At 44.5% G+C, this 20,932-nt stretch overlaps 1 protein-coding gene across 6 annotated transcripts in view; it reads left to right on the top strand.

The window, feature by feature from the left end:
* The window catches only part of Mrps27 (mitochondrial ribosomal protein S27), an 88,607-nt gene extending 73,536 nt beyond the window's left edge, over positions 1-15,071 (top strand). For all 6 annotated transcript variants that reach the window (XM_005413936.2, XM_013509608.1, XM_013509607.1 and 3 more), the window contains 6 exons: positions 595-673; positions 2,275-2,390; positions 6,860-6,962; positions 9,160-9,302; positions 11,262-11,432; positions 13,808-15,071. In XM_005413936.2, the coding sequence (XP_005413993.1) occupies positions 595-673; positions 2,275-2,390; positions 6,860-6,962; positions 9,160-9,302; positions 11,262-11,432; positions 13,808-14,047 (852 nt within the window). In that variant the 3' untranslated portion in view covers positions 14,048-15,071. The remainder of the gene's footprint in view (positions 1-594; positions 674-2,274; positions 2,391-6,859; positions 6,963-9,159; positions 9,303-11,261; positions 11,433-13,807) is intronic.
* Positions 15,072-20,932: the final 5,861 nt, after the last annotated feature.

The following is a 20,932-nucleotide window of genomic DNA, read 5'->3' as shown; positions in this document are numbered from 1 at the left end:
CTGAGGCTTTGAAGCAGTCTTTGGAAATTGTAAGGCAGGTCTCATGGTCCACATTTATTCTTAAAATTTTAATTCTAAAATTTCTTTCTGAATTGAATTGTCAGATATTCAGCTGCTTGCAAGCCCAATATCCTAGGAGGTTGGTTAATGACAGGTATTTGTTGGCATATTTCTGGATCTTTAAAAGATAGGGAATGCTATATTATGTATTCTTTCTCTTGAGAATTCATTTTTATGTGCTATTCATACCTTATGAAAAGAATCACTGAAGTGGGTGGGAGGTGGAATTACTTGGTTTTTTCTTTTTTTGGTTATAGCCCTTCTGACGAGGTGTTAGAATGGAGCTTTATTTTTCACATATCAATTGTCTTGTATCAGACACCCACTCATGAGTTTCTCACCCTGACCAACAGTTCCAGTTACCAAACTTCAAGAGTCACAGCTTCTATTTCACTGCCACAGATGCTGTAAAATGATAGTCAGACAGTTTAAGGCTAATGGTGGCAAGTTTTATCCTGAATAATACATAGGCATACATTACAGACTGAATTAAAGTGAATAAAAATTTTCCCTTTATTTTTATTTGCATTATAGGTTCAATATGGAATTTTTCCAGATAATTTTACATTCAACTTATTGCTGGATTCTTTCATAAAGCAAGAAAATTACAAAGGTAAGAAACCAGTCTCAGATTCAGGTATTTATTATAGATCTTCAGGCTTTCAAAGGGAAGAGTATAATGCAGGTACTTTCCCCTTTTTCTATTTCTCAGTAACACCTCTTTACATTGTTCCTTAAATCAGAAAAGTTTTCATGAAAATTATTATCATCTATGCAAAAATATTTAAGTTTTATCCTTTAACTGTCGTTAGGATAGGAAATATAAAGGTACATAAATAGTTATGGGGAAAAAGTTCATTATTCAGGCCAGTCTAACTTTACTTGCAAGCTGATTGAAATATAGAATATAAATAAATAAAGTAAATCTGATTTACTTTTCATTTGGATTCTGAATAAACAGTTGGCAGAACTTAGTTTTTTAGGGTTTTTTAAATCAGATTTTTAACCTTATGTTCTTTTAAAATATTATTGGTTTATTTAAAAGAAAATCTCTCCCAGGTCCTTATTTTGCTAGATTTATTAAATCACTTCCTGGTCTATCTGGTCAGTCTCAGTTTCCCTATTTGCATAAAAAATATAGAAATTTACATCTATGGTCTCCTTCAGACCCATAACAGTATGTGCAAAACCGGCTGGCTAGGAACAGCTGCAAATCATCCTAACAATTTTATAATTATGAGTATATACAAAATTAACAGAATAACTCAATCAATTGAAAACATCTTGTACTTGTGATGTGGGCTTTATGTTTTAAACCAGTATTAACATTCTTTAATAGGAGATAACTAGTGGACAGACATTATTTGAACTTGATTTTCTCAGCTTTTAGAAGATCAAGGGAAATTAGGAATTTCTCAAGGCCTATTCTCCTATAACCAGCATTTGTGTGCAGACAAATACATTATATATTATAGGCAGGGGCTTATAATTTATGAATGAGCATTTTCCTTTCAAGTCTTTTAAATTGAACCTTACTATCCCTTTTTTACTTGTCTGTTTTCTGTCACTGAAATAATGATAGGATTTCATTTAGCATTTGTCCTCTTCTGCCTGAACAGGGAGAAGGCACCAGAAGAAATGGAGCAGGCAGCCCAGCCCTGCCTCTGGGCCCTGCTTGTCAGGGAGACTTTGAAAATGATGTGCTTCCTTCCTCCTTGTGGGCCTTAGCTCACATGGCTAATGGGCATCGTGACTTGAGTTTGCTTCACCATTTACAAAGCATTTTCCACATGTGTTATCTTGTAGGAGTATCCAAAACTCTTCTGAAATAGATAGGACAAATAGTATTTTATTACTGTGAAGGTGATAGCAGAAGCCAGGAAAAGGGAAGTGATTTGTTTAATACCCTTGGTTATTAAACACTGATGTAGGGGAACCTGATTTAGTACATTACAACACATACAATAGAAGCTGAAGGCTTGGGAAAGACCTACTTTGTAGAAGTGCTAGGACTAGGACACACATTTTTTACTTCTTAATTCTGTTTATTTTTCTGTTGTGCTCCAGTTTTTTGTTTTGTTTTATTCTGTTTTTTTGGTACCAGGAATCCACTGAGCTATATCCCTGGCCCTGTGCTCCGGTTTTGTAGTTAGAGATTGGTGATGTTAACCTACAGCTAATTTCCTCTCATTTTCACTTTCACCTTCTTGCCAGATGCTTTATCTGTGGTTTTTGAGATCATGATGCAAGAAGAATTTGAAGCAACCTCCACCCAGCTCCTTTCTCTCTATGTTTTATACCATTGCCTGGCGAAGAAGACCAACCTCAGCGTGAGTAGTCACCCCGCAGCAGTACCGAGAGCTTTAGGAAAGAGTGAGCAGTAGCTGGTCGGTTAGGCGCTCTGCTCTCAGCACCTGGAAGGAGGCATCCACTGTATGGCTCTGTGGTCATGCATACCCAGGAAGGAAGGTTTATTCTGTACATTTCAGTTACTGATTTCCAACAAAGTGGATGTTCTGCTTGAGAGAATCTGAAGTCAAATCCTTGTGTATGTGTGCATTTTGGACATTTTTTTGTTTGGTTTGTTTTCTTTGTTTTGGGGCTGTTTATTTTGTCTTGCGTTGTTTTGTCCTACTGGGGACATGCAGTTCTATCCTACAGGGCCTTTTGGATGGCTTGGCAAGCATTGTACCACTCTACCACTCAGCAACACTCTGACTCCTGTGCACATTCTGAAACTTGAGCTGGGCTGAGTCACCTCAGACATCCAGAAATGGGTCATTAATAATCATTGAGAGCTGAATGTGCAGGCATATCAAAGAAGCAGGTGGGCAGCTAACTTTAACCACAGTATAGGGTATTAAAGACTGATTGTTTCATTTGTGTGAGTATTTTGGTAAGGTTACTCTAGACCACTTGTGTTCTAGAAGTCCAGAATGCCAAGTTTTGGCTTCAGCTCTTAAGTTAGGATGTTTAGTCATTGCTTATTTCTATCCTAAGAATGACAACAGTAATAACAATAATGCCTGAGAATTAAATGTCACTTACTTTACATCAGGCTGTGTTCTTGGTGTTTAAATGTTTTCATGGCAGGATGGCTGTTCTTGTCAGACCAGTTTAGAAACACACACATAGTCTGAGCAAGAGATAATTGTGGCCTAGCAGCCGGGGTGTACTAGAGTTAAGAGCACCTGCTGGACGTAATTTGGAGGTAAATTACAAAACGAAGAATTGGATATATAGACAGGAAAGGTATGGGTTTCTGACTCAACTGGACAGAAGGGCACCATGTGTTTGCAAAGGGAACTGAAAGAAGACCAGGTTTTATAAGGAAGGGAAATCATTAACTTGGCCCTGAACATGTTACAATTTGGGTTGCTTTTGAGAGTTAAGAGATTTCATGGTAGACTTTGGGGACTTAAGATCCTCACATAGGGGCTGGGGATTTAGCTCAGCGGCAAAGCGCCTGCCTGGCAAGCGCAAGGTCGTGAGTTCAGTTCCCGCTACCGGAGAAAAACAAAAAAACAAAAAGATCCTCACATAGAAGCTAAAGATACATTGTTTTCTTTTGTTTTTTTGTTTTTTGTTTTTTTTTTTTTTTTTGAGGTGGGGTTTTGATCTGTAATCCAGGCTGGCCTAAAACTCACTTTGTAGCCCTGCTGGCCTCGGACTCCTCCTGCCTGAGGCTCTCGAGTGCTGGGATTACAGGTGTGCGCCACCACACCCAGCAAACATGTAATTTTGGAGGTTTATACTTCCATGTGTAAATGTCTGCAAATGAGCTAGAGAGCAAAAACAAGGAAAATCAACATGGTATGCAAGTATCAAATTATATTTTACTGTACTTCAAAAATATGTACAAATATCATATGTCAATTAGAATAAGTAAGAAAGAAAATCAGGAATCTATTGGGTTGCCACAACCTGCACAGCCAGCGGGTTCCTAAGAGGGGGCAGTGGGAGATTAAGAAAAAACTGTAGGTACATAGTAAAAGGAGAGCTGGGACTGAGTGGGACCTGACCTCTGATGGAGAAGCAGCGACAACCCAGCACAGTCCGCCTCTTTATACACAGTAAAACGGGAGACGCGCACAATGGAGTCAAAAGTGCAAGGCCTCAGTGTTTTGGTGACAGTACTAAAAGCAAAAATTCTCAGCGCTGTCTGTGCTGTAGTTAACAGGGAAAAACACCTCCTGGACTGGCCTTGCTCTAGTCTCAACAGCTTCTGTACATGGCTCGCCTCTGGAGCTCCATGTTCTTGGGGCTGGCCTTGCACTAGCCCTGAATGTGTGGTCTGTCTCCAGCTCAGCGCTCCCCACATTGGACTGCAAAAATCCATGAAAAATCCAAATCCATGGGTTTTAGTAGGTGCCTTAGTTACTTTTCTCTCTTTGCTGAGACCAAATACCCCAATGCCCAAAATTAAAGAAGGGAAGGTTTATTTAGCTCAGTTTGTGGAGGTTTCAGTCTGTAACCAGGAGGCTCCAAGGCAGGGTGGCAGGGCACAGGCACAACAGAAAACAGCAGAAGCAATAAGAGCAAAAAAGGGGAAAGAAGCCCATTTTCCTCCCTTACATTGTGTGCCAGGATCCAACCCCACCATCTCCCCACCTTCCTCTTCCACAAGCTCGGTGTTTACAAAGGGAGCGCCCTGCTGAGTTATTTCTTTAAGCTTTTAAACTTAAATTCTGAAATTGACAGAATGTATCCACCATTACAGTAGGTAAGGTAATATGAGAAATAAAAAATGTTACTGAATTTAGAGCATAGAGGTCCTCAGAACCTGTGTTTCCATAGAGTAGTGGAGCAGGAATCCCAACCGGAGTGTGCTGAGGAATGATTTAGAGCCTTTAGAACCAGGAAAGGAGACATCCACCGTGAAGGGGAGTGAGAGAGGGGCAATACCTTGTATTCCCGGGAGAGGCTTATGCATAAAATGAAAAAACCAGGCTGGGCATGGTGGCGCACACCTGTAATCCCAGCATTAGGGAGGGTGAGGCAGGAGGATCATTGCAAGTTCAAGACCAGCCTGTGCTGCAAAGTGAGCTCAAGGCCAGCCTGAACTGCAGAGTGAGACCCTGTCTCAAAAAGACAGGAAAAAAAAAGAGAAATCCTTGAGGACCTTGGTGAAATAACACCTGAGTATCCCTTTTAAAGATAGATGCTTAGGACCGGAAGTGTTTCAGATTTTAGGTTTCTTTCAGGTCTGAAATATTTGCCCACGCTTAAGGAGATACTTGCATGTGTATAATGCGAGGGTGGGATGAGACCCAAGTCTAAACAGACTTCCCTTGTGTTTCACATACATGTAGCTGGAAGATAATTTCATAAATATTTTCAATAATTTTATGCTTGAAAAAAAGTTCCATGGTATGGAATTTTCCACTCACTGCATCACATCAGTGCTCAAAAAGTTCCACATTTTGGAGCCTTTGGATTTTGCGGCTGGAGATGCACAACCTATATCACTACCCTGGTCACTGTCACCATCGCTGCTTCCTTCCCAGCCCATCGAGGATACTGTTGTTTACATACTTTACTGCCTATTTGGCTTTTACTCTACAGGGGAAAAAATGTTTCCAGTCTTCCTTATTTATGATTTACTGGGCCCGCTTTTCAAGCAGTGTTTGTGAAGAAAATCAGACTTCCCTAGGTTAAGGATGGTTTGCTTTTTAACATAAAATAGCCCAGTCCTTACTTACCAGCCTTTTCACTTACCTGTGCAGTCCAGCAGTCTTGTTTTTCTCTCTGCTGCCTCCTTCTCCCCCCGCCGCCCATGACACACACACAAAGCCCCAGCGGTAAAGGAAAACCCTGAACCTTGGTGCTTGGATTGCACAAAGGCTATTCACAGTTGAGGAGTTTGGGTGCCTGTTAACAGCTGGGTCCCATTGCAGCCTCCAGACGGTGTGCATTCTCTGCTTTCTCCCTGACCTTGAGGGAGCGCAGGGCAGGCTGAACTTTCTCAATTGTGTGTCTCAAGGCTGCAGCGCAGGCCAGTGTGTACTTGGGTAGCACCGCCACGCTCATAGCCTCCATTGTCTGGGGAATTGCCAAGGCTGTGCTCAAGACCCTGCGTTTCCAAGGAGGTACCTGTCATTCCTGCTGTCTCACGTATGCAGGAAGCTTAGCAGTGCTGACGATTTTTCCTGTGCCACAACGCCCCATGTCTCAGAGGCGTCCATTTTATTGAAGTGTCATTTTGCACCCTGGATTGAAAGAGATGATCACTAAGTGTTCTTCCGATTGCCTTATTTGTTTTTAAGATGCACACATGTATCTGAAAGCGACTTAATAGTGATATTTAACATTGTAAAGGAAAAGTCTTATCATTGTGAATTGTCCAGAATTCAAAAGCATCCTTCCTGTGCCATAGCAGCATGAGGGAGTATGTGTGCAGCTGGCGGCTGGCGAGGCGTTGAACCTTCCTTCATTGCCTCAAGTCAGTACAGGTCCAGCGTGTGCTCTTTATTTTGTTTTGCTTTTCTGATTGTAAAAGGAACTCTTACTCATTGCCAGAAATTCGATAAATAATGAAAAGTGCAAAGAAGAAAACTATTCATAAGTTCGCTGCCCAGAAATTTGTTAACATAGAGAATATTTGTTTTGTATTTTTCTTTAAACATTTTTACACAGTTATTTACAAAATTAGGTTTGTAATTTTTATGTAGCTTTGTTATTTAGATGTTTTTACTTAGTACTATAACAAGTTCATCCACTCCGTGTTGTTACACATCACATTCTTGCATTAAGTATTCATCGCTTAGCTGGGCCATGATCTGCTGTGTTCCTGTTGCAGTGTGAGGAGGAGAGGAAATTCGGTGCATCCCTGTTACTTCCAGGCCTAAAACAGAAGAACACAGTGGGTGTGAGTTCCCAGTTGTATGGCAGTGCGCTTCTTGGTAAGCTAAGTGATCCTGATATGTATCGTTCCTCATGGATTCATTAGTACAGTCTTCTATTTCATAATAAAATTATAATTTAAAGTTACTAGTGAGATTCCAAGTACAACCTTCACTTTTAGACATAAAAATAGACCACAGGTATAAGGCAGGTTTAAGACCGTTCCTAAAACCCAAGGCCACCACCCACAAGGAAAGAAGTGGGTCTGGTGGCTGTAGGTAATGTTGAGCACATGCGACATGAGGAACAGGTAGAGAACGGACGTTCGAGCTCTCGGTCGGGAGAGCCAGCCACGAGTCTTTCCTAGCACTGACGGAGGTCTTCCTGTTTCTTTAGAACTGGTGTCTAGGAGGTAAGGAATTAAGAGTTAAAGTTGAATTTATCTCTTCAGTTTTATTTTCAAGGGAGGGAAGAGAAACTCAAAGAGCACAACTAACAGCACTTTGGGAGAAGCACGGTGTTGACCGCACAGTGCAGTGGGACACCGGCTTGCCTGTGGGCCCTGACTGCACTGAGAGTGAGGTCCAGAGAAGCAGCCTCGGCCTCTGGGTTATGTGGAATCTGAGCAAATAACATGCAGCTTAAAGGTGTCCTGATTATTAGAGACTTACTAAATGCATGTTATTTCATTGGTCTTCTGTTCTCTCTTACAAAGTCAGGCCTCTGGGAAAGCACCTTCTCTTGGTAATTCATTGCTTCTGCATCTCTTTGTTTTTTGAAATGAAAGTTATAGCAGCTTGACTGCTTTTGAAGTTGATCTTTGCTTATAATGTAATGTGGCATTCTGGGATGCTGACTCAGATATGAACTGAGAACAAGGTTTTTCAGAACTTTTTAGACTGACTATTAGACTAACAAGAGTTGATCACCATTTTTAAAAATCATGTTTTCCATATTTATCGCCTATTTTTGATATTGATTTACATGTGTTGTTATGTTCAGATGAGCATTCAGGACTGCTGTACTGCATGGATTGTTCAGGAAGTTGGTAGGGCCAGGAAAACGTGCCTTACCGTTGTTTGTGACGGACAGCCAACAGATCAAAAGCTCTTTGCTGTCATCGTGTCACGTGCTGCATGGCCTCACTCAACCCTGATAAAAGCAGTGGCCCACACTGACTGCCGTGTAGCCCCAAGCACCTTAAAGGTCTAAAATTAGCTGTTGCCTGATAAGCTTTGTCTGTTTGTGTCCTACCGTAGCTTTCCCAAATCCTCCTTCCCGGGAAAGCTAAGTGAAGGTGGATTTAAGACCTGGCAGCTGAAGGTGACTTTGGGCGTTAGTGCAAAGCAGGTTTCTGCTGTGGCATTCAGCCCGTCCTGACCCTGCAGGAGCAGAGGACCCGCTGTCCTAATCCGCATCTGAACCCCAGTTTGGACAGCTTGAGGCACCAAGAGAAATGCATCCTAAGACCCAGAAGGATCGCCAGGACTCTTACAGTTTAAGAACTAATAAAGCTCAAGTAAAGGAAAAAAAAGAAAAATGAGATTTCTTTTTCATAAAGACCATACACTGGTTTTTGTGGCACTTTTTAAAAACTGTCTAACATTTCTTGGCAAAGGAAAGTTGTCAGATGTTGACAGTTTTCACTGTAGCAAAGTTGTGAAATTGCTTTTTCTGGGAAAGGTTTTAGTCTTGAAACAAAAATAGTATTTCTATTGACTTCTGTTTTAAGGGGAGCCCTCCACAGAGGCAGATATGGCATCCTCTTGAAATTTCCCTCAGGCCAATCATTCAGGCAGCCCTACAAAAGTCTCTGCCATCCCAAATGAAAAAGGGGAAACATAAAGTCACACAAATTTGTATTATAAAGTGTGCACAGTGAGTTTTACTACTTCGGTGTGTTGTTGTTGTTTCGATACAGTTTTGAAATTGAACTGAAGGGGTTTTTTTATTTTTTATTTGAAAAAGCGTCTCATTTAGTTGTTAAATTGCCCAAGCTGGGCTTGAATTTTATAATCTTGCCTCAGCTTCTCACGGTGCTGGGATTACAGGCACGCGCCAGCATACCTGGCTAAAGGTTACCACATTCATCGTTTCTCTAAAATGTCACCAGGTTGCTAAATGAAAGTGAGAGTCTTGGTGCAGCTTTGAAATGATCCGCTGCTTCTGTAACGGCCAGACTTGGTACCTCAGTCCTCAGTCTCAGATGGAGGGGAAAGACATGACAGCATTCTTCATTGCTCTTTTTGTCCACAGGAAAGGTGGAAATGCAGCACGGACTTCGGGCTGTGTACCCCAACATGCCTCTGATATGGAAACCAGGCTACCTTGACCGAGCCCTTCAAGTGATGGAGAAGGTGGCCTCCTCTCCAAAGGACATAAAGCTATGTAGGGAAGCGGTACGTTCCTCAGCCCTCATTTACCCAGATTCGGCCTTCTCTGTTCCTCAGGATAAGCTGAGCTTTGGGTCTGTTTTCATTGTCTTGCCCCTACCCCTGCTTTCTATATTTGTATGGAATAAGTACTTACCCAGTTGAGTAAAGCACCTATTCAATGCTACTAACAAAAAAAAAACACTAGAAAATACAACTCATGTTGACTTACAGCTCATTGACTAGGAAGAAAACAATTTTGCTCCCATGAAATTCAAACTGAACTCAATAATATACTGCCCACCTCACAGTCCCCACCCACCCAAAAAAAATCTCAGTGGGAGCTCAAGAGAGGATAAAATTTCCTGCTAAATACTTTTGGCATTTCCATACTCTTATGCGGTCCTGAGAAAGTACACAGCAACTGTTCCCCTCTAAAAGCCCTCAAGAAATGAATCTAGGGACTGTGGGCCATGGTGCCATCTTACTTTCCTTCCATGAAGCCATTCTGTGGGGAGTGTGTGATGCTAGATCTGAATTGGTGCTTCTTTCAAAGATCTAAGGTGTTCGCTTTGCCTGGTCTCAAGCACTGTCCTCCCAGAAGCCTCAGAGCTCATCTCCCTTAGTCACTTAAGTCCCTTGATACTATGAAGTCACCAGACTTAGCTCAGACTCTAGGAAACTCCAGAGGTCTTACTCCCTGCAGGCAGCCAGTGTCCTGCCTGGCCAAGCAGCTTTTCTAGCGAGAGTGAGGATAGGACAGTGGCTGGCTCCTTGCCTGGGAGAAAGGTCACTGAGAAGCCGTTTGCTTATTTTATCTTGACTCTTGCCCTTCATTTCAGGAGATACGCAGGTCTGATGCCTGTCCTGGCACTTCACACTAACATCTAGTGAGTTGTCACATTCATTTCCAGATGTGTATAACAAAACACGCACATTTCTAATCATACATGTTTTAAGCCTGCTGTAATCAGTGCTGGTGATTGAAGAGAAAAATTGCACATAAATTCTTTGCTAAGGAAACTTTCCCTCCAAACTTGTATTTTTATTCTGTTATTCACCTGTCAAGAATGTGATACGAGCCCAGGTTAGGCGTCATGATTTGAAGCGGTAAAGGCTTTGGTGTACTTTTTGGATTTTTGCTGTGATGTGACATGGACAGGATTCATCGGTATCTAAGCAGGTGTTTATGCTGCCCCTATGGCTGTTTCTGTCCCAGCTCGTGGGCTAAGTGCCTGAAGTAGAAGCAGAGGTGGAGAGGGATAAGACAAAAGGAAACCCTCTGTTCTTTAACTTACTTAATACGTAAGTCACAGAAATCACCTCATTAAAATGAATTTCATGTATGTGTTGCTGGCCTTTGATGGCAGCATATGTGGATTTGGCTGACCTCTAATTTATAGACATACTGTGAGCTAAAATCTTTCTCTGAGGGCGACCGTCACCTGAATCCAGCAGCTTTAACGTGCATTCAGCCTGGCTGTGGCCTTTCTTTTTTTTTGTCCCAATCCCAAACTGACTCTAAGGAAGACATGGAAGGGGGAGGTTCTTCATCACTCATCAGGCGTAATTCTTGGGTTCCTACCTGGGTAATTAGAAGCAAACTTAGATGTCCCTGTGCTCATTTGATGCATATAAGTAATCCTTACTGTAAGAGGATTGCCTCTTTGCACCACTTGTTTTGTACTGTGTTTTCTCTGTCATGTGAGGAGGTGTTTCTAATGTGCAAAAAATGTAATAATTTATGTCTCCTACTTTTTGTGTGTGTGTGTGTGTGGTGCTGGGGTCTAATCCAGGGTTTCATGCACGCTAGGCAAGCGCTCTGCCACTGAGACACCTCCCCAGCTATTTCCTGCAATTTTATAGCAGGAGAAAACTACTCACAGTTCCGTAGGCCGCTTTCCCTCACTCTCAGCTTCCCAGCCACGCTTCACAATACTGTGTGCTGCCAAAACCATGTGTACTTTCTGAGTTTCTGCTCCACAGGTCGATATGCTGGACCGAGTGCTGAAGGCACTGACTTCTCCAGCTGAGGGCGCCTCAGAGAAGCCTCCCCCAGAAGGCGGAGATGGCCCAGACCCAGATAATGTGGTGGAGCAGCTAGACATAGAGGAACCAGAAGAGTCCAAGCTTCCGCAGTACCTGGAGCGCTTTAAGGTGAGCAGAAATTGAGTCTCTCAGCTGTGCATAAAACATGCTTCTCTGCTGTACTGATGGATGAGCAGTCTTCTAAGTGTTCATGCATCACTGTCACACACAAAGGCATTAAAAACTGACATCAAAATTACATTTTTATTGCTTCACACAGGATGTGGTCTTCAGTGTTTTTTTTTTATAGTTGAGCTAATCGGTCACAGTTTTGCTCACTAAGGCAGTCTGTCATTATCCCCTCATGAAGGATAGGTGCCTGATGGATGGATCATAGCTTGCCTCCTCGCTGTTGTGACCTGGCTTCCATCATGGAGGGACCAGTATCTGGTCCCCATATTGTGCAGCGTGCACTGGATCAGAAACCCAATTCCACTTTACAGAGCCACATTTGAGCTCGTAAGAGGAAAGGCAGGCATCTTTTGTTGCTCATCTTTGGCAGTTTTGTGCCAGTCACTGGGGCCATTAGAAATGCTCTTCTGTATTGCATGGCCATGTAAACACCCCTGAGCACTCAGGCTGTCTCTGGTAGCTTTCAACTCAGTACATCCCAAAATGCCTGTGATCAGCAGCCGGAAAGGAAGCATGTTCACTGTTTAAACCCCCGGCCTCCTCCTTGCCTTGCTTCTTGTCCCTTCAGTGCAGAGAGAAAAGTGCTGCATCGGCGGGATTCTCCCTAGAGAACAGAAGACTTTCCCACCTTTGCCAACAGACCATTGTGTCATTTTCTGACAGAAAGATACAAATTTTGCTAGGTTATTACATTTAGATCTATTTGGAAAGTATTTATATTGAACAGCAGTGAGAAATCTCTTTTCCTATTGCATTTTAAGCAACTGTTTCTCCCAATTCTGTAAGCTCACTGGTCAGCCTTTTTCTAATTTGAAACCAAAAAAGGATAATGAATGTCTCTAAGGTACACAGACTTGGTAGTAGAACTGGTTTGAGGATTTTCATACTAATCCCTTCCTCTTTGTCTAATTTTGTAGATTTATTTAGAATGGTTTATTATAAAAAAAAAACAAACCTCCTTAGCCCCTCAGGTTTTCATCTTCACATTCATGTGGACTGAGGTTGCAGCCCAACTCCTAAAATTATGACCTCTTCCTGTTTTGTGCATATTTAATCTCACAGGGTAGAAGCCTGTGCTTTGCATTAAGTTCTCAGCCCACAGGGCCTTCATTTTCCACACCTACATGGTAAAAATCAGCAGAAGAGGCGAAGGTTCACCGACAGCTCGCTGTATTAGGCTCCCTTGCACGTCCTTTATCCTCACAAGCTGTGGATGGCAGACTCAGGTCACATGACGCCACTGACACTTGCCCATGAGTGACTGAATTGAGATTTGGACAATTTCATGAGTCAGTGCTAATACCTTATCCTGAGACCCCTTGGCCCCAAACCATGTGGAGAGTGGTAGCAGAAAGCAATTGTCCTAATTTTATATCTCCTTTTCTTCTGTTGCTTGATTTGTGTTAGTCTGAGGTATTGTTTGGAACCCATTACGTGACTGCCCAAACATGCTATGCCTCCACTCGTGCCGTGGAGCCAGTGGACCTTGCCCACAGGCTCTGTCATATCAGAGTGGGCTCAGTGCTTGCGCCAGTGCGCTGGCTTGGGGAACATGGGAATGTGTGGTCTAAGCAGCAGCTGGGACCGTAAGTGGCTGTTCTGATGATCTACATCTTGAAGCACTTAAGCAGATTAAGGTTTTTAATACTTTACTTCTCCGGGAATACATCACTGACCAACCCAAGCTGCCACTGGGATGGAGCTGTAGGCAGGCCGGATGGAAAGGCTGACAGCAGGGGGCACAGCAGGTGAAAGCTTCTAATAGTGCAGGCACTCCTGGGCCTGTTTAGCCTGCCATTAGTGAGAAATCCTTCAGCGATTTCCATCTGTTGAAAGGACCGCTGGCAGGGGAAACATTGACCGTAGTTATTTGAAGGAAAAGATAAGAATGGGCTTACTCCAGGTTATCAGATGTCTCTGCCATTTTGTTTGCATCCAGTGGAGTTTGCTGCTAGGACATGAATAGGTCTGTGTGGAGACGTGCGTGCGTTACACCTGTGCCACCTTTGTGGTTTGAAACAACACAAAGGGAGTCCCAGCATACAGCATATGGAGTTCCCCTAGTGTTTGAGAGTCAGTGGGGAGAAATCACTTGTCCAGCATCTTAGCCAAACTTCTAAGCTGAGGGGAGCAGAACCTGGATGAACAGCCATGTGACAGCATCTCAACAAAGAGCTTTTCCTGCAAGCAAAGTGTGGGGCTGTTTTGCAAGTGACTAAATTGCTTCCTTTTTCTGCTTAACTGCTCCCCTTTTTTCTGTTCCTCTCCCTGTCCCCTTCTTTCTCTTTTTCTCTCTCCTTCAATTCCAACAGGTCTCTCAGTCTAAGCTGCAGGCTCTGGGCAAAGTTGAGTCAGAAAGCCTTTTGACTCTGACCACCCAGCTTGTCGAGGAAAAGCTCCCCACCTGTGAGCCCGAGGACCTCGCTACCTATGAGCAAAAACTGCAGGCGTGGCATGTGGAGCTGATGCAGTTGATACAGAGGGAGCAGGAGCAGAGGGAGAGAGCGAAGCAAGAGTACCAGGCCCGGAAAGCATCCAAGGCAGCAGCCTAACGCACCCGGCCAGCCCTGCGCAAGGACCTCCCACGGCCGCTGCAGCACTCAGCAGGGACAGGTGGAACCTCAACCTCTTCTTTCTGGCTTTTCTTAAAACAGGCTACACGTGGTCTAAAAGCCACGCTGTGCTACCTATCAAGATGCTCTGACTGCCCATCCAGATGCTGAGAAGGGCTGGCAAACTAAGCAAGTGGCCGGACCAAAGTCACCAGCTAAATATCTTTAAGGGGAACTCTCGAGGCTCCCAGTGGTGTGCCAGGCATGGGAGTCAGCTGTGAGCGTGGAAAATTCCCAGCACCTGGTGAGAGTTGGGGGAGAGGCTGTGGCTGAGGAGTCTCACCTCCAGCACAGGCTTTTGAATGTTCTGCCTGCCCAGCCAAGGCATGTGGGGCCCAGGTGAACTGCAGAGTCCCCTTTCTAGTGATGCCTCCCAGTGCGAGCTGGCCGTGACGCTCACACATTCCCACATCCTCCTCCCCACCGTGGACTGCCCTGTGGTTCTGCTCTGCGGGGAGCTCACAGCAAAAGCAACCACAAGACCAGGACCCCACTAGGTTGCCAATTTTAGGCAGCCACAGTGACATCGTTAGGCTGTAGGGGCTCCAGAGGAGGAGAAACCTGGCCCCCGCTCTGAAGGCCTGTTGCTGTGGCTGCTTTGTCGTCTTGGGGTTGCTTTTCCGGAGCATCATTGCTACTTCCTTGAGCAGGTTTTTGTTTGTCTACACAGGCATGTGTGTGCACGTATACACACACATGTTCATGCACAGCTGTGAACACACATTTCAGTGAAAAAAGTTAGTGAAAATGGGAGATAGGATCGGGCTTCAAATGCATAGCTGATGTGAATAACTGTAAAACTGCCAGGAGATGGGAAATGCCTTCCTGAGGTTTCCTTCTGTGACATGATCAGGGACGGTTTTTACTTGCCATGTAATGTTGCCTTTGAGTACAGCGGTATGCTTTTACTCAAGCTTGTGCTTTTATCAAGAACCTGCAGAAATAAAGAATACACTGAAATAATCGCAGGGCGTTTATCTTTAGGGGAAGGTGGGAGAGAGACGGAGTCTTCCCATCGTTATCATTACTGATTCTGAACAACACATTTATAACAATCACCACTCACATTGATGGAGCATTCACTGTGTGTCTACCCCGCAAGAAGCCCCACATTGTGAAGAAAGACATGAGGCTGAGCACCTCCCCTGCCGGCCGCCCCTGCCCTGCCCTCCACTGGTACCTGCGGCCGGGGTCTGCATGGGCCTTGCACACCACGGTGCTGACTCTGGCTTAGGGAAAGCATCCTGACCAAGGTCAGTGCTGACATTTTGGTTTATTGAGAGTCTTTTCAGCCACTGCCTTATTGCATGAAGAGGGAGATTCAAGATAAATCAAAAGCAACTTAGGCTCAGTAAATGAATATCACAGCCTGAAGCATCTGGTTAATCTTTTGAATCACAATTTTGCTTTTATTTTTCCTCCCTGTCTTAGTTACTTTTCCCATTGCTGAGACAAAATACCCGACTCCCAGAGTTAAAGGAGAAAAGATTTATTTAGCTCACAGCTTGTAGAGATTTCAGTTCATAGTCAGCTCGCTCCAGAGCAGGATGGTATTGCAGAGGAACATCGCAGAGGAGAAACGGTGCACGGCAAAGCAGAGCAGGCAGAAGGCAGCACGCATCAAAGACAAGCAAAAGTGCAGCAGCCCTTTTTCTCCTTTGTGTCTTATCCAGGCTACCTGTTCTCAGGGCAGGTAGCACTCACACCCTCAGTCCTGGCATCCCACAGGTGAATCAGTCCCAGCCTCACATCCTGGATCCAGCCACCTCCAAAAAGCCCCACCTATGACTGTGTGAGGCTTTGGGAGGACATCCAGACACAAGCCATAGCACTCCCCTCTGCCCTATTGCATTTTATTCCAAGTCTTCAACAAAAGAAGCCCCTTTGCCGCTGTGCCTCTGCCCAGCCAGGAGTTTACCTGACCCCACTGTTCAGATTCCTCCACACTTGTGCCACCATGGCTCCCATTAACTCTTGGGGCATTTCTCTTCCAGTTCTGTTGCCCTCTCCCTCAGCTCCTGGCTCCTGAGCTATGCTCCCTCACCTTCCTTGAGGACAGTGGCCCATCACGATAGTTGTCTTCCCTCCCATTACCTGACATTGCTGCCATGCTCCTTCCGTGCAGTGGAGAAGCTGCTATCAGCAACCTTGCCCTCTGCTTAGTGACCTGCCAGAGTCGGGCCAGACTGCAAGCCTTGCAGCACCAAGACAGTCTGGACCCAGATGCCCCACCTTGCAGCCTTCTCTTGTGCCCTGAACCCTGCTGAACCATCCCTGTGACTCCTTACCTGCAAACGCTTCAGCCTTACCCTTCTCTCTGACTCCAGTCTCCAGAATCGAGACCCCACAGCCAGCCACCCCACCGATGTTCTTGGCACCTTTCATTTCTTCTCTCTCACTTTAACCAGATGCATTTGCTGTCCTTGGACCTACTGGGATGGGTTGCATTGTATTCACTTAAAGAGGGATTTTGAAGGCGCAGTGCCTTAGAATCTGACCTCAGTGGGAAAGATCTTTTGTTGAGGTGGTAAGATTGCAGACACTAAAGTCAGCGCTAATCCATCATGACTGGTATTCCTTACAGAGGGGACAGACATGTGGGTGCACAGACACACGAGAAGACAGACTTATGAAGATACACAGGGAGGGGATGACCTTGGGACTGGAGTGGAGCATCCACCGGCTAAGGGACATCAGGCTCACCAGCTAGCCCCAGAAACTTCTCCACTGGAGTCTTCAGACAGGATGGCTGCATTGACTCTACGATTTCTGACTTTTAACTTCCAGAACTGCTGTTCTTTTAAGCCACTCAATTTTTTGGTACTTTGCAGAGCTGCCTTACCAGTAACTGATACAATGTCCTGTATCAGTTTTCTTCTTTCTGCTTACTTCTGACTTAAAGTCATTTTTCTTCTTTCTGCTTACTTCTGACTTAAAGTGTTGGTGTACAAATTTATAATATTAGGCTAAAGTGATCTACAACTAAATCATCATTCCTTTTATCTATAAATGACTTCCTTTATCTATAAATGACTCATTTTTTAACCTCAGTAGCTTTGCTACTCTGCATGAGCCTGAGACCCTTACCCTCAACTAGAGTGGGCAGGTGTCCCTGCCTCCTGCTTCATCAGGAAAACCTGGGCCTTATAACACAACCTCAGTCTCCCACTTTTTGAACAGTGCCAATCTCTACCATTTCTCTCCATCATCCCCTTCCTCCTTTCCAAGGTAAGACTTCATTTGGGACCTTGACTCCATAGCTACCTACGTATTTGAAAACCATGAAAAATTCTCTTTCCATCTGGCATCCTGTCTACCTATTTCTTCTTCTGAGTCTTCAGTCTGACTCAAAACAGACCATCCTTTTAAAGAAATAAAATTTTATCCTGCCATCAGTGAAGCTGTCCTCTTACTCTGTCCTGTGTCACCTTGAAAGGATATGTACTGTTCCTGACTGGTTGTTCGTTCATTAGACCGTAAGAATTCAGCTCCACAATGTGGCCGTCGACTATAATCTTTCTCCCCCTTGTAAAAGCTTGGCTTCCCAGTGCTCTGGGACAGTGAGGCAGGAGAACCACAGCTTAGCAACTGGCAAAAACTTGTTGCAAAATGTTAAAAAAGGGGTCGGTCTGAGAATACAACTCAGAAAGCTCTGGGTTTGAGCCTTAGTACTGGGGAAGAAAAAAAAAAGCTGTCCTCCATTTGACCCTGCTGGTGACCCCATGAGCTTGGTGTCTGTGGCTCTCGTCGTGGCTATGTGCCAGCACTGCCTTCACTTGCTTACAGCATTTGCTTCATGGATACTGTGTGCAAGGGACCATCCTAAAACCATACCACACTGTTACGGAGCTAACCAAGAGTAGCACTGCAGATCATACCCTCAAATAACTTAGGTCCTAGTGAGAGGGAGAGGCTGGCACATCTGTACCTGTCCATGCATGGCTGAAAGGTGTCAGACACAGGTAAGGAGTGAGGGTCATGGAGGAGCACTGAGGAAGCAGATGCCCTGCCTTGCCCTTTAATTTGTCTCTTAGCCCTGTCTCAAGCTGTCCTGGCATAGAGATGGCCCTCTTCCTGGAGCCCTGTGCAGAGTATGTTCATGATGAAGCATTTTAAATTGAACTAAAATGAACAATTCAGGCTAAACCTGTTTGGCCCACACACTAGGGTCACCTTCACAAAAGAAAAATAAATAAAAGGCAGAGCGGTGTGGGTATCTCACTCCCCCTGGGCTCCGTGGCCTTGACACCAAACCTTGCATTTTGCTTTCCTGCCTTCCAACTGATCGCTGACGTCAGATATGCGTGGAAGAAGGTTTTTAGATCTCAGAAGTAGCCAGAGACCTTGAAAATAACAAAGCCGTTTTTTTTCACACTGATTACAGGCAGCTAGCTTTGATGGTCTTTGTGTCTTTGTTTGACTTTGGATCTCTTCCCTGGAGATACTAGCCGGCCTGTTCTTCCTCTTTGCTGCAGCTGTATGGTGATCTTCAGGAAACCTTACTGTAACCACTGCAGAAACAGGAAAATCATACTATGGTAGAACAAAGAACTTAGAATTTTGTATAAAAACATGCTTAGAAATTCACTGTGTGGCTTGGCGCCTCCAGGAAGCAAATGCGCGGTCAGAGTATGAGCAAAAGTAGGTTTGGGGATTCCCACTGTAAAGGAGCAAAAGGGACAGGGGCAGGATTGGCAGGAGGGGAAGACCCCATCTGCCTCTGCTTGAGAATGGGGTTGTGCAAAGCCCATGCTCCTTCCTGCCAACAACAGGGAGCCCCAAGTGGGATCACCTTTCCTCCGTTAGCCTGGAGCTACCTCGAAACTTGGTGACTCACATCCCTCCAGCCAGCACATTCCTGGTGACACTGAGGGGTGTGCATCCTGGGCTCCTTGGAACACAGCAGTCTGCTTGGTCTCCCGGCTCCACATGATGTATGTACCTCCCTCGCTTCCCTGGGATTTGTTCCTTTCCTCCACGGTCTGCAGGGTCAGTGCAGCTATTTCAGTTTTGCTCCATGCCGCTTCCTCCCCTGGCTTTCTCCAGGCTCTTAGGAGCCATCACTGAAGCAAATTTGCAATTCCGGGAAGAGTGTGAAGCCACTAGTCCCGTTTTATGGTGAGCGTGGTGCCAGACCTGAACGTCCACAAAGACAGGTACTCCCAATACAACAGGCATTATTGTGAGGGTACTCCTGTGTATTTCCTGAATGAATTCTTTTCTTAGGTTGACAGTATAGACCAAGCTGTATAATTCCAAACAAGTATTCAGACAGTAGGAGCCATGTGCACTAAGGTGAGGGTTTCGTGCTAAATAAAGCTTCTGAATCTCTACCAAGAGCAGTGTGGGCCAAACAAAATCGGTGTCAGGTGGAAGCTTTGTCAGAGGTGAGAAGAAGGAGAGGTATGGCAACATTTTCTCTGTGCCTCATCTCTATCCCACTGAGCTGCCTCAGAGTGGGAAATTAGGGAGTGATGAAGCTGTGATACAAATCTCATGATTCCTAGACCAATAATAGCTAATTGATCATTTATAGCCACATGATATATTAAGTACATATTAAAGTCTATTGCATTGTCTTATTTAATCCATAAGAATCTGAATGTCATTACAGCCATACTGTATATATAAAAAAAACACAGTCTTAAAAAAGTGATTAATCGCCAGGGCCACGGTCAACCCTCAGTGAACTGGGGAGCCAGGGCCAAACCCACATCTGGTGCCAGAGGCCACCCCCCACCCTTGGCAGAGTGCTGTCCCAGTTTAGGCTCCCCTAATGCAGGAGAGGAAACAGGAATCTGTGTACATGTCCATAGCTGGTGGGGATCCCATGAAGGCAGGTGCAGAAGGGAGACTGGTTGGACGGAAAGTCTGGGCTGGGTGGTGGGGCAGACTCACCCAGTGAGCATTGCAGAGCTACAGCACCTCGGCCGTTTCTTCTGTGGGCTGTTCACACATGAACTTCACTTCTTCACTGGCTGGGGGCTTCTGGCCTCCCACACTGCGGCACCAGCACGTTCTGTGCCCATCAAAGACCATGACACCATCCACCCCCTGATGAAAGCTGTCCGCTGAGACTTCAGTTGTGAGTGGAGAACACTGCTTCTCAACTGGGATGGTTTTACTTCCAGGGCAGTGTTTACAGGGCTGTTTTTGTTTTTGTTTTTGCTGTTTTTTGAAACAGAGTCTTACTGTAAAGATCATGCTGGCCTTAAACTCACTATGTAGCCCAGGCTGGCCTTGAACTCATAGCAATCCTCCTGCCTCAGCCTCCCCAGTGCTGGCATTACAGATGTGTGCCACCACACCCGGCCTGATCTGATTTGATTTGATTTTGTGATGCTGCTCTACCACTGAGCCACATGCCCAGCACTTTTTAAATATCTTATTTTAAAAAAAAATTTTACTAGTACATGTTTGCAATACATAATGATTACATTCTTTATGGGGTGTAGGTACATATACAGAAGACATTAATTTCCTTTCTCTTTTTACTTCCCCTTCCCTTTCTCTTCCTCCCCTCTTCTTTTGTCTCTTGGTCCCTTCCCACTTGCAAAAGATCTCTCTCCCTATTTCCTATTAGCTGTCTTTTATTTTGCTCTATAAGTTAGTTATGCTTTGGATTTCTCAGAGAAACCATGTAATATTTAACCTTTGTGGATAAGGTGGAGACATTTCTAGGAAATGGATGCACCTTGAGACCATACTCAAGTGAAATCAGTAGGACACACACGTGTGTGAATACCCCACTTTCTCTGGTGTGAGAAACCAAAAGTGTAAATGAGGACAAAATGTATAATAGATATTGTGAAATAGGAAGAAAAT

Source organism: Chinchilla lanigera, unplaced genomic scaffold, assembly GCF_000276665.1.
Source record: "Chinchilla lanigera isolate Chin_1 unplaced genomic scaffold, ChiLan1.0 scaffold00174, whole genome shotgun sequence".
NCBI lineage: Eukaryota > Metazoa > Chordata > Mammalia > Rodentia > Chinchillidae > Chinchilla > Chinchilla lanigera.
Note: the sequence above shows the minus strand (reverse complement) of the source record. Positions and strands in the feature narration are given on the sequence as shown.